This window comes from Thalassophryne amazonica, chromosome 13 (assembly GCF_902500255.1).
Source record: "Thalassophryne amazonica chromosome 13, fThaAma1.1, whole genome shotgun sequence".
Lineage (NCBI taxonomy): Eukaryota > Metazoa > Chordata > Actinopteri > Batrachoidiformes > Batrachoididae > Thalassophryne > Thalassophryne amazonica.
Window position 1 is genome coordinate 97,528,052 of NC_047115.1, and position 24,356 is coordinate 97,552,407.

At 42.0% G+C, this 24,356-nt stretch overlaps 1 protein-coding gene across 2 annotated transcripts in view; it reads left to right on the plus strand.

Annotated features, from left to right (window-relative positions):
- nvl (nuclear VCP like) overlaps positions 1-24,356 on the plus strand; it is a 102,982-nt gene that overhangs the window by 40,891 nt on the left and 37,735 nt on the right. For both annotated transcript variants that reach the window (XM_034184629.1, XM_034184628.1), the window contains exons 3-10: positions 306-376; positions 4,206-4,258; positions 4,624-4,714; positions 4,796-4,856; positions 8,204-8,416; positions 11,408-11,510; positions 13,684-13,760; positions 23,007-23,141. In XM_034184629.1, the coding sequence (XP_034040520.1) occupies positions 306-376; positions 4,206-4,258; positions 4,624-4,714; positions 4,796-4,856; positions 8,204-8,416; positions 11,408-11,510; positions 13,684-13,760; positions 23,007-23,141 (804 nt within the window). The remainder of the gene's footprint in view (positions 1-305; positions 377-4,205; positions 4,259-4,623; positions 4,715-4,795; positions 4,857-8,203; positions 8,417-11,407; positions 11,511-13,683; positions 13,761-23,006; positions 23,142-24,356) is intronic.

Genomic DNA, 24,356 nt, shown 5'->3' on the forward strand with positions numbered 1-24,356 from the left:
TGCAAGGACATTTTATATTGCCGACACAAACATTATTTCCGTAACTGTTCTGTTTGAGAAATTATCGGCGTTCTGTCGGCAAAATTTCGGCCGATAGGGAGTACTTGGAAAAGGGCTTATATCGGCCGATAGTATCGGTCGGGCTGTAGTGGAGTTCTTTTAAACTGCTTGGTTTCCTTTTAAATGTACTTCACACAGTTTCAGTAGGGTTGAGATTTTGAGAATACTATATGTGTTGGGGGCTTCCAGAATGTGTTTGACTGTTGAATATGTCAGATGACTTTCTGATCACATTTTGTTTTCAGTATCTGCAGAACAGCAATGATGAATATGTTGACATTGCAGCCATGGCACTGAGACTTCAAAAGCTCTACAGGTAGGTTCACTTGAACACACTGTGCCTTTTTTTCCTATTTTATCTTCTGTTTTAATGACTGATTTACACCTAACATAACCCCTGACCATAACAATAACCACAACGTTAATCCGTAACATAACCCCTGACCATAACAATAACCACAACGTTAATCCGTAACATAACCCCTGACCATAACAATAACCACAACGTTAATCCCTAACATAACCCCGACCATAACAGTGACCCCTAACATAACAGTAACAATAACCATAACCACAATAATGACCCCTGACCATAACAATAACCACAACAATAACCCCTCACCATAACAATAACCACAACAATGACCCCCAACCATAACAATAACCACAACAATGACCCCTAACCATAACAGTAACAATAACCACAACAATGACCCCTAACCATAACAGTAACAATAACCACAACAATGACCCCTAACCATAACAGTAACCATAACAACAACAACCCGTAACCACAACAATGACCCCTAACATAACCTGTAACCATAACAATATCAATAACCACAATAATAACCCCTGACCATAACAATAACCCATTACCATAACCTCTAACCATAATCGTACCAAGGCTACGTTAACGTTCAAATAGAACTTGGAATTAATATAGCTACGTACGAATAGCTACTTCCTAACATTAATGAAATCTTAGTAGTTGATCTCGTCCACTTAACACTACCTGGCTCTGTGGGTTGAAGTGTCAGCTGAATATGTTAATAAATAAATAAAATAAGTCCTTATTTTAATGTACTAAAGGACATTATGTTGTGCTGTGACACTGAATGGACAGCAGGAGGACATTCAGATTTGAGTAGGTTCAGTAAAACATCCCAGGCAGTGGGAGTGACAAAATAATCATTGACTAATCGACAGATTAGTTGACTAGGAAAAACAATCCCCACTGCCATCGTAGTGAGACCCAGAGCAGCAGTTGTTGGGCTTCAAAGGTGTCTCTTCCAGGTCTCAAAAAATTCTCTGGGAGACGTCGGGGAGAGTTTGTGCAGGATGTATACAGTCTTTGTGTTTTTCTGAATGAATTGGAGGAGAACATTTCCACAAACAGCAGGAGAAGAAGAAAACTAGAAGGGTGGAAATGAGAGTGGGGACTTTTGAATGTTGGAAGTATGACTGGTAAAGGGAGAGAGCTGGCTGATATGATGGAGAGGAGAAAGGTAGACATACTGTGTGTGCAAGAGACCAAGTGGAAGGGAAGTAAGAGCAGGAGCATCGGTGGTGGGTACAAGTTGTTGTACCATGGTGAGGACAGGAAGAGAAATGGTGTTTGGGTCATTTTAAAGGAAGAGTATGTTAAAAGTGTGTTGGAGGTTAAGCGAGTGTCTGACAGGGCGATGAGTGTGAAGTTGGAAATTGAAGGGGTGATGATGAATATCATCAGTGCATATGCCGCACCGGTAGGTTGTGAGATGAAGGAAAAAGAAGATTTCTGCAGTGTGTTAGATGAGGTGGTGGAGAGTGTGTCCAAGCATGAAAGAGTAGTGATAGGAGCAGACTTCAATGGGCATGTTGGTGAAGGGAACAGAGGTGATGAGGAAGTAATGGGTAGATATGGTATCAAGGATAGGAATGGAGAAGGACAGATAGTAGTTGATTTTGCAAAAAGGATGGAAATGGCTGTGGTGAATACCTACTTTAAGAAAAGGGAGGAGCACAGGGTAACATATAAGAGTGGAGAAAGGTGCACACAGGTGGACTACATTCTTTATAGGAGATTCAAGCTAAAATAAATCACAGACTGTAAGGTGGTAGCAGGAGAGAGTGTCACTAGACAGCATAGGATGGTTGTTTGTAGGATGACTTTAGAGATAAAGAAGAAGAAGAGAGTGAGAATTCAACAAAGGATCAGATGGTGGAAGCTGAAGAAGGAAGACTGTTGTGTGAAATTTAGTGAGCAGGTGAGAGAAGCACTGGTTGGCAGGGAAACAGTTTAGGACAACTGGAAAAGTACTGCAGATGTGGTGAGGGAGACAGCTAGGACAGTACTGGGTATGACATCTGGACAGTGGAAGGAAAACAAGGACACTTGGTGGTGGAATGAAGAGGTCCAGGAAAGCATAAGGAGAAAGAGGTTGGCGAAAAAGTTTTGGGATAGTCGGAGAGATGAAGAAAGTAGACAGGAGTACAAGGAGATGCGGCGTAAGGCGAAAAGAGAAGTGGCGAAAGTGAAGGAAAAGACATATTGTGAGCTGTACAAGAAGTTGAATAGAAAGGAAGGAGAAAAGGACTTGTACCGATTGGCCAGACAAAGGGACAGAGCTGGAAAGGATGTGCAGCAGGTTAGGGTGGTAAAAGATGCACATGGTAACGTGCTGACAAGTGAGGAGTGTGTGCTGAGAAGGTGGAGGGAATATTTTGAAGAGCTGATGAATGAAGAAAATGAGCAAGAGAAAAGGCTGGATGATGTGGTGAGAGTAAGTCAGGAAGTACAAGAGATTAGTAAGGAAGAAGTGAGCGCTGCTATGAAGAGGATGAAGAGTGGAAAGGCAGTTGGTCCAGATGGCATTCCAGTGGAGGCATGGAAATGTCAAGGAGAGATGGCAGTAGAGTTTCTAACCAGATTATTTAATAAAATCTTGGAAAGTGAGAGGATGCCTGAGGAGTGGAGACGAAGTGTGCTGGTTCCTATTTTCAAGAACAAGGGTGATGTGCAGAGCTGCAGTAACTACAGAGGCATAAAGTTGATCAGTCACAGCATGAAGTTATGGGAAAGAGTAGTAGAAGATAGGCTTAGAAAACAGGTGAAGATCTGTAAGCAGCAATATGGTTTCATACTGAGAAAGAGCACTACAGATGCAGTGTTTGCTCTGAGAAAACTGTTGAAGTACAGAGAAGGCCAGAAAGAGTTACATTGTGTGTTTGTGGACTTTGAAAAAGCTTAGGATAGTGAAGAATAGTGTGACAGCGGTGAGATGCGCAGTCAGAATGACAGACTCATTCAAGGTGGAGGTGGGATTACACCAAGGATCAGCTCTGAGACCTTTCTTGTTTGCAGTGGTGATGGACAGGTTGATAGATGAGATCAGACAGGAGTCCCCATGGACTATGATGTTTGCAGATGACATTGTGATCTGTAGTGAGAGTAGAGAACAGGTTGAGTCTAGTCTGGAGAGGTGGAGATATGCTTTGGAGAGAAGGAGAATGAAAGTCATTAGGCTCAAGACTGAGTATGTGTGTGTGAATGAGAGGGAGCCCAGTGGAATAGTGCAGTTACAAGGAGTAGAAGTGGTGAATTAGATGAGTTAAAATATTTGGGGTCAGCTTTTCAGAGGGTGTGGTAGAGAGGTGAAGAAGAGAGTGCAGGCAGGGTGGAGTGGGTGGAGAAAGTTGGCAGGAGTGAAGGGGAGAGTTTACAAGACAGTAGTGAGACCAGCTATGTTATACGGCTTAGAGACGGTGGCACTGAGATTCTCTTTGGGAAGGGAGGAGAATGGACAAGATTAGGAATGAACGTATCAGAGGGACAGCTCAGGTGGGACGATTTGGAGACAAAGTCAGAGAGGCGAGATTGAGATGGCTTGGACATGTGCAGAGGAGGGACCCAGGGTATATAGGGAGAAGGATGCTGAGGATGGAGCCACCAGGGAGGAGGCGAAGAGGGAGACCAAAGAGGAGATTTATGGATGTGCTGAGGGAGGACATGCAGGTGGTTGGTGAGATAGAAGATACAGAGGACAGGGTGAGATGGAAACAATTGATCTGCTGTGGTGCCCCCTAATGGGAGCAGCCGAAAGGAAAAGAAGAAAGAAGTGCACAAATACTGTTTTGTGATAAAGACTGTGTTGTGTCTTTAGATTGGACTATGGCAGAAGAAGTAAGACAGCATTCAGAATTCAAGTAGACAAAGGTAAGTGATTGTGGGTAAATCCTGAGCTCCTAAACATCTCAGGACAGAGTTTGAAGATTGTATTGTCACCTAACTGGTCATTGGTTTTCTTCAGGACATTGTTTTGGTCAAGCTTGAAGCCATGTTAGAGTTGATGTTTCAGGATGTGACTCTGTATCTGACTGCTTCTTTGTCGTGTTGAGGAAACCTTAGTCAGGTGTCCTCAACTCATCAGGTGTGACCCGTCCTGCGTGCTCATTTAGTTTTTTCTGCCTTTGCACATTCTGAGTGTCGACATGAGAACTGGAGGGCCCATGGAGCAATCCACTCCTTTTCCTCTTTAAGTCACTCTTGCTAAGGGTTGTGTCTTCCCGTGTTTCTCTTAGTGTACCAAGGAATCAAGAAGGAGTGTGAGCTGAGTGATCTGGAGAGCAAACACTTGGTGAAGAGAGCCAAGCAGAGCAACAACGACACAGAGTAAACCCCTCCTCTTCTGTGTTTTTTGACCTCTTCGGGCATTCTTATAATGTGCGCTTGACGTAAAATGTCTTTCTCCAGTGATGGCAGCACCACCTCAGACGTGTCCGCTGACAGTGAAGAAGACGTTCCTGTGACCGCGGTGAGTGTTGATGTGCTGGACACATTCAGAGTTCAGTGTTGGGTGTAAATTGGGACTGAAGGAGTCAAACAGCACTCTGAACTGTTACCTCCTTACTGACTTCCTTAATCAGGCCTCTGTTCTTCTCAGGTAGGCAGGAGACCTTTGCAGAATTATAGGATCAGTGAAGGTGCCCACTTTTAATCTCTGACCAGAAGATTCAGTTCAAGCCCTGCAGGTCCACGTCTGCTCACTTTCCAAGGCTAAATGTGGCTGGGCACCAAGATCAGACTCTCACAGGATTTTGCACATAAACTGGGTGGAGGACGTGCGGATGAATAATCAGTCACATTCACTCTTTGTGAGCTGTGAGTTGTTCTTTGTGAGCCGACCCTGAAGGTTGCCATGGATTGTATTGGAGTCACTTGTTTCATATCTGAGAGCACTCTGAACAACATCCAGAGGAGCTGTGTGGGCTTAGTGGAAATTCTAGGCTGTGTAAGCAGCTGCCAAAGTGGGCTAAGGTGGCTTCAAGGAAAAGAGAAGGAGGCACTCACTCAGAAGCATCTGAGAGCAGATGACTTACCATGATTGGTCCAATGATCCCTCAGTCTGCTTACAGAGGAATCGGAGCACTGCCTTCCTTTGTGCCGACACCCCATCCCGTCACATGATGGGGTCTCAACAGGAGCAAGGAGCAGACCCTAAATATGCACTTTTTTGATTGTGGGAGGAACCCACACAGACTTGGGGAGAACATGTAAACTTAACACAAAAAGGGTGGGAATCAATCCTACAACCTTCTTGCTGTGAGGCACCAGTACTAACCACTAATCCACTGAAGGGTCATGACTTGTACGGTGATAGTTGTAGAACAATTAGACTACAATCACTGGCAGAAAGGGGATTTTTCAGGACTTGATCCCAGTTATTTTCCACTCAGGGACCACAGCTGTCTGGTTTCATCAGTGGTGGGCACAGATAACCAAAAAATTAACTTCGATAACAGATAATCAGATAACTGAAAAGTTATCTTTGATAAAGATAAAACGATAAACCACCCAAAAATATATTGGAAGTTACCGATAACCAATAAATTCCAATATTGTCTCTGGTACATTTGCAACTACTAATAAACTGAATTTGAGTTTTAACGCCACAATGGCTTCTACTAGAATTAAAAGTGACAACAGACCCAAACAATGAGGTCACACTTTTGTCTTTGAACATCCTGCCCCTGCTGGAAGCTCTTGTTACTACACAGCTTCCAGCACAGAGGCACTCTGAGAGCAGCCATAAAGCACAGCTCTCTTCGAATCACAATGCTCCGGTCAGGCGGAGGTCTTGGAAAAATAAAGTCATGCTGACTTATGGTTTTGATTTATAAATAACATTACCGATTAGAATAACTCCATTAATGTCAATTCTGTCATTTGTACAAAGGTAAAATATAACATATATCTTTTAATGTTGAATAATGCACTAATTCTGAAGTTTTGTAACAAACACAGACAGATTGCAAAGAATTCTGGGTAAAAGTGCCTCTGCTAAACACTGATTGGTTCAGTCATTCATTATGTAAACCAACACGTTAATGTGACATGTGTCGTGTGTTGGTGTTTACAGATAAATGTGCTTTTGTAAAATATTCAATTTTTTTATTTGTAAAAACAGGCATTTTTACAGAGCCCTGGAAGTGTCATCGCTAAATGTTTTGCATGTGGAGAAAATGTGCGCTCATTTTATTAGTGCCGTGCACACGTTTTATGATGTTGTAAAACGTGCACTCAATACTGTCTACATAAATGTTGGCTTTACACTGTGCGAGTTTTGGCCGTTTCAGATGATTTTTCATTTGTGCGAGAATTTTTTGGACCGAGTTTCAGGTTAATCGCGCGTCCTGCATTGTGTAGTGTACATGGAGTAACAAGCTGCGTTTAAAATCTCACGACCACCTCCTGATCGCCGATCGTATGGTTGAATGAAAATCAAACCTGTGTGATATTATTCTGGTCGGCCGTCGTGAGGGTATCCTGCTACTGAAGGGCTACAAGCATCCAACCTCTCACACTGTGCATGTGCAAACACTGCAGAGCTGTCTTGTAATGTTTTTTTTGTTTTGTTTTTTTTACTGTTGTTTTGTTTTTAAACTTAATTTGTGTAAAAAAAAAAAAAAAAAAAAAAAGCCATTCGCAAAGCCAAAAAGTTGATTTGACAATCATCTGATATAACCGGGGTCAAAATAAATAGAACACTGCCATCTACTGGTGCCCAAACGCTTAGTACTTAGGGCGAATACTGCCATGAACACTACTGTGCAGTAGATGGCAGTAGAGGCCTTGAACTTGCCAAAACAAAATTCCAGATAATCCGTGTCTGCTACATTTAAAATGCTTGGAATTTAACAAATGCAAATACAATAACAATGTCTATAAACCTAGAAAATATATTCACAAGAATTTTAGGCACTAGAGTTTAATGCTGTTGTCCGTGGAGCTTGAACAGTGTCTGAAATGCATTTGTCCTGTCTTGAACGTACTGAGATTACATAATCCTACCCATAATGCACTGCTGGGCACACCATGTGCTCACAAAACCTTAGAAATTAGCACATTACTTTAAAACTAAAACATATATCTGATATTTTCACTTTATAAAACTACAGGCATGACAGTCATTTTAAATAACTTGTCCAAAATTAGTTTGTTTAAAATTTGAACCATAAGTTAAAAATGTATGCCTCTGGATGACTTAGGTGATATTGCCAGCGTATCAGTATGGTGTTAAAGGAAATGATTTTTTTTTTTCTTCTTCTTTTTTGGTGACCAGTTCTCCTTTGTCTGCAGAGGATAAAGACGTTTTTTATAGTAGCAGCGCTCTTGTGTTTGCAGAGGGTAAAACTGTACATCTGTTACAAAACTTTTAACAGGTAGGTGCTGAACTGATTTTAAATTTTAAAAATGCTTGTCGCTGTTCAGCTTTGTTTACTTTGTTTATCAGTCTTAGAGTTATCGAACAAAAATTAATCGGAAGATAATTGGTCCGATAATGGTTTTTAAAGTTATCTAAAAAGATAATCCGATAATGAAAACATTATCTTCGATAATTATCTGATATCGGATTATCGGAACTGTGCCCACCACTGGGTTTCATCCCCAACATGTCGGCCATGGAGTGGCTTTGAGTGTTGTGCGTGCTTAGGGAGCGCATGTGTGAATTTTGGCAGCCTGTGGTGATTTGTTATTGTTAATTTTTGAATATTTTAAGACTGTGCAGTTGTAAAATCATTACATTTCTTCAGGTCGAGTTGTTAAAAAAGTTCAGGTGTAACCCGGCTAATTTTTCTGTATTTATTTTGTCACCTTCAGGCCTCCAAACACATGAACAGCTCTCTCACATTTCTCTACCACAAAGGCAAGCCTGACATCAGCACCTCCTCACCTGGAGGAGGTCGGCGTGGTACGAGTTCTCCAAATTCAGCTGCACAGGTTTCCACGGGGGGCTGGTTTATAGACAGAGGCCCTGACAAGAAGATCCTCATCGATCTGTGTGGAGAAGAGCCCTCTGCTCCAACAGCAAAAGTAACTACGCCAAGTATTTTACTGTATTTATATATAATGATGCACCTTTACTTTGACCAAACACAGGAGCTTCTTTGTGCAACCACAGTACTGTAGCTGTGTTCCTGGTTATGGTGGAACTAAGACCCTTTGGAAATGTTTCTGATAAGGGACTCTATTGCTAAAGTTTTGTGTGTATAAAAACATGCAAACTGCATACAACGCACAAATAACTGTGTAAACAGATCCAGTAATGTTGAACACTGAGGACTGTGCCCATCAAATGAGCAAAGTAGCACATATTGTTCATCCATATATACTAAGAGACAGCTGTGTGTGTGTGTGTGTGTGTGTGTGTGTGTGTGTGTGTGTGTGTGTGTGTGTGTGTGTGTGTGTGTCCGTCCGTCCGTCCGTCCGTCCGTCCGTCCGTCTCCTGCTGCCCAAACGGCACCTCGGAGCCAAACTTGGCGCACATATACTTTGACGTACGAGGAGGGACATAGGTAATAGTACTTTAGTAATCGTAGTAGTACTAGCAACTGTCTCTTCTTGAGGCAGCTTTAGATGAGCTCTGATAGTTGTCTGGAGTCCGGGATAAGTGGAAGGTGAAAGCTTTGTTGGGAACGATTAAGTTTTTATTTCAGTCTGAATCAGCCAGTTGAATATCTTTTCCTGAATGAACATGCAGTTTGGGGTGTGTGCACCAGACTGCACAAAATAGGTCAGGAGAACATGCAAATAGATTAATTTAGTACACAGAGTGTGATGTAAGCTCAAAAGACATTTAAAGGGCTATAATAATTGTGGCACAGTAGTTGGCACAGAGGTCTTTGGAATCAGGCCAGAAGGACTACAGCCCCAGTTGTCACTGAGGCAACTTGTCACTGTGGGAGGAGTTTGGAGAACGACTTCCGGTCAGCTTCAAAGTGGTTCTGGCAAACTTTCAGGCAGCTTGGGAAAGGGAGGCAGTTAGTCCAAGCTGTGTTCAGCAATGGAAGAGAGCTGCTAAACTGGACTGTGTATATCGTCAGGTGGTGGAAAGAACTCTGAGGATCTTCTCAACAGTACTCATATTCTCTTCATTGAGGAGGCAGGGATGGATGAATTGGGAGGATCTGCTTCCATCTCCTTGGTGCAAATCACTGAGGTAGTCAAATAAAAACTCCTTAGTGGCAGGTCACCGGGAGTGGACAAGATTCGCCCTGAGATGCTGAAGTCTGTGGATATTGTTGGGCTGTCATGGCTGACACGCTTATGTTGCATGGAAATTGGTGAGAGATTGGTAAAATGGGGTGGTGGCTCCCATGTTTGAAAATGTGGACAGCAAAGTGTGTGTTCCAGTTATAGAGGAATCACACTTCTCAGCCTCTGGTAAAGCCTATGTCAGGGTACGAGAGAGTGTTGTGCGAACCTTGGATTCAGGAGGAGCAGTGCATGTTCATGGAACGGTGGACCAGCGCTTTACCCTGGCAAGCATATTAGAAGTGTCTTCGGAGAGTATTGTGGACTTGGGAAAAAGCGTGGAACTGTGTCCTTCAAGCTGTCCTGTGAGGGGTACTGCAGGAATATGGTGTACCGGAACCACTGCAGCGCGCAGTATCTATACAACCAAAGTAGGAGCTGTGTCCTCATTGAGATGAGATGAGATATACTTTATTGATTTTACAGTGGAGAAATTATGTTTACACTCCAGTTACCTCAGACAGCAATTAGTCCACAATTACTACTTGTTTACCGTAATAATGGCACACATCAGAATTAAAAACAGCACATACACATTTGACATTGTTTATGTGCACTAAGTTTGAAGAAGTCCGTTATCCGAATTGAGGCAAGTGGGTGAAAGTCACGCAGCAACCCTAAGATGCGCCGCTGTCAGCTTGGGGGGAGGAACGGGGGCTGCAGCTAAAACTGCACCGCCCCCGCCGAAGGGGAAAGGAGTGACGTGAGCAGATGCCAGAGAGGGGAGTGTTGATGAGGGATAGGAGGGGGGTGGGGGGAGGGAATGGAGCATGCTTCAGTCCTGTGAAAAGCAGTTTATTGTCTATGTGAGTTGAGATAAGAAACAGCCAATGTTCCCCAGGCCGAAACAATTCCTCTGGAGGAAAAGCAGTTGGGCAATTTGACCTTCAGGCTTGATAAGCCTGTAATGTTATGGTTTGAGCAGGGAAAAACACTTTTTAACAGTTCCACTTTCACAACCAAATCCCAATTATGAAATCTTCAATCTTCGGCCTCTGAAATCTTCAACTTCAACTGCAAGGCACGCATCTGCTCCAAGATGTCATCCAATTTCCGAGTTCAAGAGTCATTGCAGTCTGAGAATGCACTGCCTTGCCAACCTCGTTAATCATGACGGACAAGCGAGGGACCATGGTTCTTGATGCCGCCGTCTTGCCAATTTTCCGATAGATCAGTGCAGCACATAAGCCAAAATGTACCAGCTCTGCTACCATAAGACCAAAAATGAATAAATCCCCAACGTCCTCAACGAAGTAAGGCGCCAAGCTTGCAACACGCCAGGAACTCCAGGAGTCGAGAACATAGCCCGCAAGATACGTTCCATCTGGGCAGGTAGGATCCCCATTCCTGACCTTCTTGTAGGAAAAAATGGTGTCAATAGCGTTCAGAGACCTGCTGATGAATTCCATGGTTAATCCAATAGTAGTCCAATAGATCCAGTATCTAATATAATTTGAGGAATTTACAGTCTGGTGAAGTAGGGACTTGAAGGTTAAAGCAGAGAACAGAAATAAGGGAGAGTGGAGGAGATGTGACCGCCCTCGTCAGAGTCCCAAGCTGAAAAGCTGAAAATTGTTGGCAACACATCAGTCTTGTTCCTGGTGGGTTCTTGTTCCTGGCCACCTCGGCTCCAGGTGAGAAGAACACATTTTGGCCGCATTTCAAGTAAGAGGAGTGGAGATTGCCCCACTCTGTGTAATGGTGTGATCGTAGGCAGTGGGTGCAACATCTTAATTTTTGTGTAGTAAATGTGTGTACATTCTTTTTCAGGAGCAGATGGATGTTTTGATGCCAGAAGATGACAAATCTCAGAAGAGACCCAAAAAAAGGACAAAGACTGGAACCACAGGGTCTCAAACGTCCAACAAGAAAGGTAAACTGATAATGATCACTTCATTCAAACCAACCAGGCCTCTTTTTTGATCCAGGTTTTTTATTTTTTTTATTTTATTTTTTTTTATAATTTAACATGCATCCGACAGAATGGAAACCAACCAGACCTTTTTAAATAAATTGTTGATTGGGCACAAAATTGATTGTGTTCTTGCTCTGGGGGTTGGTAAGGTTAGACTTTACTTGTGTGAAGCGCCTTGAGGCAGCTTTGTTGTGATTTAACATTATATAAATGCAATAAATTGGAATTAAATTGAAATAAATTTCACAGAAGGCAAACAAATATGAGGGCGTCTGGGTGCCACGAGGCTGCTGAAGGAAATAAGCCATAAAATCTGTTTGGTGCATTCCCAGAGGAGTGGCAGTTTGTTTGTTTGTTTTTTTTTTTTTTTTTTTTGGTTTTTTTTCATGGAAGCATCACTTCCTCCTCAGCTTTGGTTTCATAAACTCAGCACAGCGTTTTGAAAACATGCACACAGTTTCATCGTTATTGCTGAACTCAATAAACTACAGCCTCTGCGCATTGTGAGGATGTTGTTTTTTTTTAAATTCTCTGATGCTTTTAATAAAATCCATCCCAGCTTCCTGCAGGACAAACTTAACATCATGGCTGTGGACCCTCACCTTGTACGCTGGAATTCGGACTATCTGAAGAACAGGCCACACTTTGTTTGTGCTGGGGGGTGATGTAGGTCCTCCACATTGATCTGCAGCACTGGAGCTCCTCAGGGCACGGTGCTCTCACCCCTCCTCTTCACCCTCTATACTATACTATATACTATATTTCCAGTACAGTTCAGGTACATGCCACATGCAGAAGTTCTCTGATGACACTGTAAGTGTGGTGTATATTAGGGAGGGTGAGGAGGGGGAGTATGGGGGCCTGGTGGAGGACTTTGTGAGGTGGTGTCAGCAGAATAAGCTCCTGCTGAACACCACCAAAATGAAGGAGGCTGTGCTCGATTTTTGATGGAGGCCAACTTCTCTGCAGCCCGTCATTATTGATGGATCGGAGGTGGAGGTGGTTTCCACCTACACGTACCTGCAGCTGGACACCAGGCTGAGCTGGACAGCAAACATGGACGCTGTGTAGAAGAAGGGGCAGAGCAGGATGTACTTTCTTAGAAGGCTGGCTTCTTTTAGGGTCCATTCGAAGCTTTTTTACAAGTTTTATCAGTCCATCCTGTCCAACGTCTTTTTTATGGACATTGTCAGGCTGAACGGCTCATGAAGGCGAGCTCTGTGGTTGGACTGTGCCTGGATTCTGTGGAGAAGGTGATGGAACAGAGGACGCTCTCCAAGATCAGGGCGATCCTGTCCAATCAGAGCCACCCCCTGAACTCGGTCTTCTCCCACCAGAGAAGCTCCGTGAGCTCTCAGTGAGCTTCTCCACTGAGAGACTGAAGAAATCTTTTGTCCCTCGCACCATGCAGCCAGGAGCCAGAGATGTGAGCCAGAAAAGTCCCGTGCAGACCCGTGTGCTGTATGATTTATTGTTTCTTCCTATATGTACATTTTAATATGTGTGTTTTTATTTGTGTGAATGGGAGCGACAGACCGCCACATAATTTCCTTTGGGATTAAAGTATTTGTCTTGAGCCAGCCTCCTCCACTTCATTTGGTTATTCTCGGTGAGGAACAGGACAAGTATGAAATTACAGGAGTCAGTGAGTCAGTGTCCACAAAATACCTGATTTAAAAAACAAAACAAAAACTACGGCGTATTTGGCTCTGAATTTCTGGGTACTCATAGGAGCTGGTTAGTGTTGGTTTAAGTTATGTTAAGGAAGAGGAGGTGGACTAGTAGCCCAGCGTCGACCACAAATGGGCCCATTGCTCCCCCCAAAATCAACCTTCTTAGTTGAATCTTTTGGTACCCTTGATAAAGGATACCAGGTTTCTTAGTTTTACTTTCCAAATCTGGTTAGGTTCCAAAATAAAGGAGCCCAAAACCCTCTGCCTCAGTCTACCCAACGCTGGACACTGGTCCAAAATGTTAGGGTTGAACAGTTGGACGACTCCATTGTCCAGAACTGATGGCTCCCTGACATCACGACATGGAACCACCATTGTGAATTTATTTTGGAACTGTTCAGTGTTGTTCATGTGTGCCACCTGAAACATTCACCAACGACATCTGCTTATTTTTCCAGAAAAGTCGAGCTCCTCTGAGCTGGAGTATCCCACACTGACGTTTGACGATGTTGGAGGCAACGAAGATGTTTTAATTGTAAGTACGTTTCAGTGTTTCTAATTGTTTTTAAATGAGTTAGGCATGTCTGAAGTTGGGTTCTTCACCGTTCATAGTTTTCCTGGTAACTAAAGAGTTGTCCTTACAGGAGTCAGTTTAAACGTTTGCCCACAAACAGAATAAGAGGTTTTGTGATATTGATATTTTTCCCTTCCTTGAAGTCATGTTTCCTGTTTTTTGGCTAATTGTGTTTTGTTTTGTATTTCAGTTGGTTTTGTCTATATGGCACTTGAGTGTTTAGCTGTTTGTCCTGGCAAATTAGATTTGAAACACAACCGTGCACACAGTTTTCTGTTTTCTACCAACAGAACACACCTTAATTAGAGTATTTTCCCGAATATAAGGTTTTTTTTTTTTTGTTTTGTTTTTTACTTGTTTGGGAGGTCCTGTGACTTATATACTGAAAATTCACGTTTTTTTTTATTATTCATTCAGTCATTCATCTTCTACCGCTTTGTCCAATTAAGGGTCGCGGGGGGGGGGGGGGGGGGGGGGGGCTGGAGCCTATCTCAGCAGTCATAGGGCGTGAGGCGGGGTACACCCAGGACAGGACGCCAGTCTAATAATTATAATGACTTTATATAGAACATTCCCAAGAATCAAAACTCTAAACTAAGTAAACTCCAATATTGAAAGAATAAATGCCAGTAATAAAAAATACACTACAACAATGCACAAAAAAATTCTAATTAAAGAGCTGATAACACAGGAAAAAGGTGTGACTTATTGTTTTTTCCTGTGAGGCATTGTTTGACAGGTGCAACTTATACTCCGGAAAATACGGTATTCACAAGTCTGGGACAATTCTGTGGATAATATCTGAAACAGGAAAATGTATTTTGTTTGGCGTAATAGCCAGTGGATGAGCGTGTCCATGCACTGTGCATCCTGTTCATACGGTCCTGTCCCACACAGTCAATTTGGATCAATATTAACGCATTTTCCATTTCCTCAATATTATCATTCCTTCCCACTGTCGCCAAGTGCTTGCTCACAGGGGGTCGTTTTGACCGTTGGGGTTTTTACGTAATTATTGTATGGCCTTGCCTTACAATATAAAGCGCCTTGGGGCAACTGTTTGTTGTGATTTGGCGCTATATAAATAAAATTGATTGATTGATTGATCAAAATAATAATAATATCCTTTTGTTCAAAGAAATCAAGCCAGACAGCTTCAATTTGGATTGGAGAACATTCCAATCAGATGGAGCAGAAACACTAAAAGCTTTCTTTCCCGCTTCAGTGCAAACACGAGGTACACGAAAGCACAACATGTCATTCGAGCACAGAGCATAACAGCTTTCAGATCAAGTGTTTAAGATGAACTTTAAAAGACAGCTCTACATCAACAGTTAATTTGAAATACTTGTAACTGCTGACTAGCACAAGAACATTACCTTGGGCATGCCTGTGACACTGAGTTTGCACAACAATAGATTACAGTGTTGTCAGCATAAAGAGGAAAGAAGGCATTTGATGGGTTTGCACACAGGTCAGTAGTATGAATTATGAACAAAATGGGTCCTAAAACTAAGCCTTGAGGAACAGCTCTTGTTACCTCAAGGAAGGTGGAATTAACACCAGCAATGTGAACGCGCTGTGTCCTACTTGCCAAATTATCGGCAAACCAAGGGACAGCATGTGAAGAGACCCCATGTTTGGAAAGAGTTTCTAACAAGAGACTGTGATGCACAGTATCAACTGCCTTTGAAAGATCAAGAAATAGTGCAACAAAACGGGGACAACAGAAATTGAATTGTCATTATTAAGAAAATGTATTGGGGCGGGGGGGGATAACATTATTTTGTGCTTCTGCAACATGTAGTCATTAAGGGCTTATTTATTTTATTTTATTTACTGAACTCTAAATTAGGGAAAATGTGTCCACACCTCTGGCTGGTACTGTACAAAGTGTAAATTTAAAGTGCAAAAGTATTCAGCCTCTTGATAATCAGGCTTCTCAATATAAAAATTTCTAAAATGATCTTCCTTAGACTAAAACTGAAAGCAAATCTCTGCAACTTGATATCAATTAATTAAAAATACAGTAGTGTTCAGAATAATAGTAGTGCTATGTGACTAAAAGATTAATCCAGGTTTTGAGTATATTTCTTATTGTTACATGGGAAACAAGGTACCAGTAGATTCAGTAGATTCTCACAAATCCAACAAGACCAAGCATTCATGATATGCACACTCTTAAGGCTATGAAATTGGGCTATTAGTAAAAAAAAAAAAAGTAGAAAAGGGGGTGTTCACAATAATAGTAGTGTGGCATTCAGTCAGTGAGTTCGTCAGTTTTGTGGAACAAACAGGTGTGAATCAGGTGTCCCCTATTTAAGGATGAAGCCAGCACCTGTTGAACATGCTTTTCTCTTTGAAAGCCTGAGGAAAATGGGACGTTCAAGACATTGTTCAGAAGAACAGCGTAGTTTGATTAAAAAGTTGATTGGAGAGGGGAAAACTTATACGCAGGTGCAAAAAAGTATAGGCTGTTCATCTACAATGATCTCCAATGCTTTAAAATGGACAAAAGAGATGCGTGGAAGAAAACGGAAAACAACCATCAAAATGGATAGAAGAATAACCAGAATGACAAAGGCTCACCCATTGATCAGCTCCAGGATAATCAAAGACAGTTTGAAGTTACCTGTAAGTGCTGTGACAGTTAGAAGACACCTGTGTGAAGCTAATTTATTTGCAAGAATCCCCTGCAAAGTCCCTCTGTTAAATAAAAGACGTGCAGAAGCGGTTACAATTTGCCAAAGAACATACCAGATCAAATCAATTTTATTTATATAGCGCCAAATCACAACAAACAGTTGCCCCAAGGCGCTTTATATTGTAAGGCAAAGCCATACAATAATTACGGAAAAACCCCAACGGTCAAAACGACCCCCTGTGAGCAAGCACTTGGCAACAGTGGGAAGGAAAAACTCCCTTTTAACAGGAAGAAACCTCCAGCAGAACCAGGCTCAGGGAGGGGCAGTCTTCTGCGGGGACTGGTTGGGGCTGAGGGAGAGAACCAGGAAAAAGACATGCTGTGGATGGGAGCAGAGATCAATCACTAATGATTAAATGCAGAGTGGTGCATACAGAGCAAAAAGAGAAAGAAACACTCAGTGCATCATGGGAACCCCTCAGCAGTCTAAGTCTATAGCAGCATAACTAATGGATGGTTCAGGGTCACCTGATCCAGCCCTAACTATAAGCTTTAGCAAAAAGGAAAGTTTTAAGCCTAATCTTAAAAGTAGAGAGGGTGTCTGTCTCCCTGATCCGAATTGTGAGCTAGTTCCAGAGGAGAGGAGCCTGAAAGCTGAAGGCTCTGCCTCCCATTCTATTCTTACAAGTACTACAAGTAAGCTTGCAGTCTGAGAGCGAAGAAGAACATTTTAAATTCTATTAACAGGAAGCCAATGAAGAGAGGCCAATATGGGTGAGATATGCTCTCTCCTTCTAGTCCCCGTCAGTACTCTAGCTGCAGCATTTTGAATTAACTGAAGGCTTTTCAGGGAACTTTTAGGACAACCTGATAATAATGAATTACAATACTCCAGCCGAGAGGAAATAAATGCATGAATTAGTTTTTCAGCATCACTCTGAGACAAGACCTTTCTAATTTTAGAGATATTGTGCAAATGCAAAAAAACAGTCCTACATATTTGTTTAATATGTGCATTGAATGACATATCCTGATCAAAAAATGACTCCAAGATTTCTCACAGTATTACTGGAGGTCAGGGTAATGCCATCCAGAGTAAGGATCTGGTTAGACACCATGTTTCTAAGATTTGTGGGGCCAAGTACAATAACTTCAGTTTTATCTGAGTTTAAAAGCAGGAAATTAGAGGTCATCCATGTCTTTATGTCTGTAAGACAATCCTGCAGTTTAGCTAATTGGTGTGTGTCCTCTGGCTTCATGGATAGATAATGCTGGGTATCATCTGCGTAACAATGAAAATTTAAGCAATGCTGTCTAATAATACTGCCTCTTGTTCTGACTTATGGTATGGAAATTGAAGACTTAACAGTATTCCCTGAAAACCCCCTTCTGTCTGATCATTTCTTAATAACATTTACATTTACTTTAATGGACTACCCAGCAGTGGGGAATAAGTTTCATTACAGTAGAGGTCTTTCAGAAAGCGCTGTAACTAGGTTTAAGGATATGATTCCTTCTTTATGTTTGCCAATGCCATATACCAACACAGGGCAGAGTAGCTTCCTAAACTCTGTGAGTGAGATAGAGTACCTCGTCAATAGTTTTATATCCTCATTGAGGACAACTTTGGATGCTGTAGCTCCTCTAAAAAAGAGAGCCTTAAATCAGAAGTGCCTGACTCCGTGGTATAACTCACAAACTCGCAGCTTAAAGCAGATAACCCGTAAGTTGGAGAGGAAATGGCGTCTCACTAATTTAGAAGATCTTCACTTAGCCTGGAAAAAGATCTTAAATATGATCAATCTGTCTTTATTAGTTGGCTATGTACCACAGGCTTTAAAGGTGGCAGTAATTAAACCATTACTTAAAAAGCCATCACTTGCCCCAGCTATGTTAGCTAATTATAGGCCAATCTCCAACCTTCCTTTTTTCTCAGAAATTCTTGAAAGGGTAGTTGTAAAACAGCTAACTGATCGTATGGCCTTGCCTTACAATATAAAGCGCCTTGGGGCAACTGTTTGTGATTTGGCGCTATAGAATAAAATTGATTTGATTTGATCATCTGCAGAGGAATGGTCTATTTGAAGAGTTTCAGTCAGGGTTTAGAATTCATCATAGTACAGAAACAGCATTAGTGAAGGTTACAAATGATCTTCTTATGATCTTCTTATGGCCTCAGACAGTGGACTCATCTCTGTGCTTGTTCTGTTAGACCTCAGTGCTGCTTTTGATACTATTGACTATAAAATTTTATTACAGAGATTAGAGCATGCCATAGGTATTAAAGGCACTGCGCTGCAGTGGTTTGAATCATATTTATCTAATAGATTACAATTTGTTCATGTAAATGGGGAATCTTATTCACAGACTAAGGTTAATTATGGAGTTCCACAAGGTTCTGTGCTAGGACCAATTTTATTCACTTTATACATGCTTCCCTTAGGCAGTATTATTAGACAGCATTGCTTAAATTTTCATTGTTACGAAGCTGATACTCAGCTTTATCTATCCATGAAGCCAGAGGACACACTCCAATTAGCTAAACTGCAGAACTGTCTTACAGACATAAAGTCATGGATGACCTCTAATTTCCTGCTTTTAAACTCAGATAAAACTGAAGTTATTGTACTTGGCCCCACAAATCTTAGAAACATGGTGTCTAACCAGATCCTTACTCTGGATGGCATTACCCTGACCTCTAGTAAAACTGTGAGAAATCTTGGAGTCATTTTTGATCAGGATATGTCATTCAAAGCGCATATTAACAAATATGTAGGACTGCTTTTTTGCATTTACGCAATATCTCTAAAATCAGAAAGGTCTTGTCTCAGAGTGATGCTGAAAAACTAATTCATGCATTTATTTCCTCTAGGCTGGACTATTGTAATTCATTATTATCAGGTTGTCCTAAAAGTTCCCTAAAAAGCCTTCAGTTAATTCAAAATGCTGCAGCTAGAGTACTGACGGGGACTAGAAGGAGAGAGCATATCTCACCCATATTGGCCTCTCTTCATTGGCTTCCTGTTAATTCTAGAATAGAATTTAAAATTCTTCTTCTTACTTATAAGGTTTTGAATAATCAGGTCCCATCTTATCTTAGGGACCTCGTAGTACCATATCACCCCAATAGAGCGCTTCGCTCTCAGACTGCAGGCTTACTTGTAGTTCCTAGGGTTTGTAAGAGTAGAATGGGAGGCAGAGCCTTCAGCTTTCAGGCTCCTCTCCTGTGGAACCAGCTCCCAATTCAGATCAGGGAGACAGACACCCTCTCTACTTTTAAGATTAAGCTTAAAACTTTCCTTTTTGCTAAAGCTTATAGTTAGGGTTGGATCAGGTGACCCTGAACCATCCCTTAGTTATGCTGCTATAGACGTAGACTGCTGGGGGGTTCCCATGATGCACTGTTTCTTTCTCTTTTTGCTCTGTATGCACCACTCTGCATTAATTATTAGTGATTGATCTCTGCTCCCCTCCACAGCATGTCTTTTTCCTGGTTCTCTCCCTCAGCCCCAACCAGTCCCAGCAGAAGACTGCCCCTCCCTGAACCTGGTTCTGCTGGAGCTTTCTTCCTGTTAAAAGGGAGTTTTTCCTTCCCACTGTCGCCAAATGCTTGCTCACAGGGGGTCGTTTTGACCGTTGGGGTTTTTCCGTAATTATGTATGGCTTTGCTTTACAATATAAAGCGCCTTGGGGCAACTGTTTGTTGTGATTTGGCGCTATATAAATAAAATTGATTTGATTTGATTTAAGGGAAGCATGTATAAAGTGAATAAAATTGGTCCTAGCACAGAACCTTGTGGAACTCCACAATTAACCTTAGTCTGTGAAGAAGATTCCCCATTTACATGAACAAATTGTAATCTATTAGATAAATATGATTCAAACCACTGCAGCACAGTGCCTTTAATACCTATGGCATGCTCTAATCTCTGTAATAAAATTTTATGGTCAACAGTATCAAAAGCAGCGCTGAGGTCTAACACAACAAGCACAGAGATGAGTCCACTGTCTGAGGCCATAAGAAGATCATTTGTAACCTTCACTAATGCTGTTTCTGTACTATCAACTGGCCGAAAGAGAAATGGAGGAATATTTTGTGGACTGATGAGAGTAAAATTGTTCTTTTTGGGTCCAAGGGCAGACAGTTTGTGAGACGACCCCCAAACTCTGAATTCAACCCACAGCTCACAGTGAAGACAGTGAAGCATGGTGGTGCAAGCATCATGATATGGGCAAGTTTCTCCTACTATGGTGTTGGGCCTATATATCGCATACCAGGTATCATGGATCAGTTTGGATATGTCAAAATACTTGAAGAGGTCATGTTGCCTTATGCTGAAGAGGACATGCCCTTGAAATGAGTGTTTCAACAAGACAATGACCCCAAGCACACTAGTAAACCAGCAAAATCTTGGTTCCAAACCAACAAAATTAATGCCTCACAGATGTGAAGAAATCATGAAAAACTGTGGTTATACAACTAAATACTAGTTTAGTGATTCACAGGATTGCCTAAAAAAAAAAGCAGTTTGAACAGAAAGTTTTTGAGTTTGTAGCGTCAACAGCAGATGCTGCTATTATGTGAACACCCCTTTTCTACTTTTGTTTTTTTTTTTTTTTTTTTTTACTAATAGCCCAATTTCATAGCCTTAAGAGTGTGAATATCATGAATGCTGGTCTTGTGGATTTGTGAGAATCTGAATCTACTGGTACCTTGTTTCCCATGTAACAATCAATCAATCAATCAATTTTTTTTATATAGCGCCAAATCACAACAACAGTTGCCCAAGGCGCTTTATATTGTAAGGCAAAAGCCAAACAATAATTACGGAAAAAACCCCAACGGTCAAAACGACCCCCTGTGAGCAAGCACTTGGCGACAGTGGGAAGGAAAAAACTCCCTTTTAACAGGAAGAAACCTCCAGCAGAACCAGGCTCAGGGAGGGGCAGTCTTCTGCTGGGACTGGTTGGGGCTGAGGGAGAGAACCAGGAAAAAGACATGCTGTGGAGGGGAGCAGAGATCGATCACTAGTGATAATGCAGAGTGGTGCATACAGAGCAAAAAGAGAAAGAAACAGTGCATCATAGGAACCCCCCAGCAGTCTACGTCTATAGCAGCATAACTAAGGGATGGTTTAGGGTCACCTGATCCAGCCCTAACTATAAGCTTTAGCAAAAAGGAAAGTTTTAAGCCTAATCTTAAAAGTAGAGAGGGTGTCTGTCTCCCTGATCTGAATTGGGAGCTGGTTCCACAGGAGAGGAGCCTGAAAGCTGAAGGCTCTGCCTCCCATTCTACTCTTACAAACCCTAGGAACTACAAGTAAGCTGCAGTCTGAGAGCGAAGCGCTGTATGGGGTGATATGGTACTACGAGGTCCCTAAGATAAGATGGGACCTGATTATTCAAACCTTATAAGTAAGAAGAAGAATTTAAATTCTATTCTAGAATTAACAGGAAGCCATGAAGAGAGGCCAATATGGGTGAGATATGCTCTCTCCTTCTAGTCCCCGTCAGTACTCTAGCTGCAGCATTTTGAATTAACTGAAGGCTTTTTAGGGAACTTTTAGGACAACCTGATAATAATGAATTACAATAGTCCAGCCTAGAGGAAATAAATGCATGAATTCGTTTTTCAGCATCACTCTGAGACAAGACCTTTCTGATTTTAGAGATATTGCGTAAATGCAAAAAAGCAGTCCTACATATTGTTTAATATGCGCTTTGAATGACATATCCTGATCAAAATGACTCCAAGATTTCTCACAGTTTTACTAGAGGTCAGGGTAATGCCATCCAGAGTAAGGATCTGGTTAGACACCATGTTTCTAAGATTTGTGGGGCCAAGTACAATAACTTCAGATTTATCTGAGTTTAAAAGCAGGAAATTAGAGGTCATCCATGTCTTTATGTCTGTAAGACAATCCTGCAGTTTAGCTAATTGGTGTGTGTCCTCTGGCTTCATGGATAGATAAGCTAGATAGATAGATAGATAGATAAAAGATAGATAAAACAATAAGAAATATACTCAAAACCTGGATTAATCTTTTTAGTCACATAGTACTACTATTATTCTGAACACTACTGTATAAAAGCCAAGATGATGGGTTGCATTATATTAAAAAGAACTCAAAGTTCAGCTACAATTTGCCAGAAGGTACATCTGAGATGTAAGCCTAGATTTAATGTTTTGGTGAAGAAAATCCTCCTCTGTACCACTTCATCATGAAGCTGGATAACTGGGGCTAGAAAATACAAAACATGCACTGTGCACAGTTTCTCCACTCCAGCGTGGTTGGCAGTGTGTGGATAGATTCAGCAGAAACGCTGCATCAACAGTACTTGTCATGCTTGAGGACTATTGAAGTGATGGTAGGTGGTGTCACACTGCAGGAAGCATTTCATCTAAAACCCTTTGACAGGTTCTACTGCTAAACACGTCTTGGTAGTTTCCTGCAGATGAAATGCATAAACTTTGAGTCTTATGGTTAAATAAGCAGCACATACAGTGACACTACACTGTATGTGTTTTCTCTTTCTTCTGACACTGTGGAGCATCATTCCAGGAGATGTGTAAACTGATGGTGCACATGCGCCACCCCGAGGTGTACCAGAAGCTAAGGATGGTCCCTCCGAGAGGCTTTCTGCTGCATGGACCACCTGGCTGTGGAAAGACTCTGTTGGCCCAGGCTGTGGCTGGGGTGAGTATTTTACTGTCTGAGGTTGGGGAGGTGAAAGCTGGAGTGATCCCATACTCATTACCACCATGAAGGTGCTCTTGAGTAAGGTCCTTCAAGGCCACATCACATTTGGACAACGACCATCAAGATGCTGCATCCTGAAAGCGGCAATGACCACAGTGGGAGTGTGGTAAACATGGAAAACAATATGCTGTTTTTGAGTCAAAACTTTGTCCTGATTATGTCCCTGACATGTTCTCCTGGCGTCCACCATGGTTCCACTAATGTGTGTACCACATGGAATTCCTTCTTACAATGTTCTGACTACTAAAGCACAACACATTTAAGCTCTGTGTTGTGTTTCCCCCTCGGGGGGCCAACTCATGACAGAAGGCAGGCACTCTAACCACGAACCTAAAACCCATGGGCTCTAAGATCTATCACTAGAGCGTTTTTTTGTATTGGGGAGTGAGGCTTCCTGAGTTCAACTGCACAGCAACTCCTGCTGGCCGCATCACACGCACACATACCACATTCTCACTGTGTCTGTCCTATATTCATGAATCCTGCACCAGGGGCTGCGCTTTTTCATTCTTTCTGCAAGTTTTCTTGTGTCCACATGCAGTTTCAACAATAAATTACAGTCACATAAACAAGTCTTGCCAAACATGCCCATCTCTAATAAACACACACTCAGATATGCTCAGTGCATGTGTGCAGTCACATGTTTTGAAGTGAACCTCAATTTGTGAGAGGAGGTGGGGGAGGGTTTTAATTAATTTATTAATTTATTGCTGTGCTTTAGCACCATGGATAGCCACTAGCACATTTCACAAAGCAGTCCAGTGACAGCTGCCGGGTGAGCACATCCCTTCAGTCCCTACTCAGTTTAGTTACCAGTTCATTCAGTTCAGTTTATTTACACAGCGCCAAATCACAACAAGGCTGCTCCAAAAGGCGCTTAACATGGGTAAGGTCTAACCTTACCAACTCCCTGAGCAAGCACACAGGTGACTGTGGTGAGAAAAAAAACTCCTTCTGCCGTTCTTGTAGTGTTAATTTTGTCACCCGGGGGGAGGAGCTTCAGCTCTTTTTCAAACTTTGGGGCAAGTGGTTAATGCGCTTGGTTTCAGTGCAGAAAGTTCCGAGTTCAAATCCCACCCCTGCCACATTTCTCCATGTAATGTGGAGTTGCTTCAGGAAGGGCATCCAGCATAAAATCTGTGCCAATTCAAC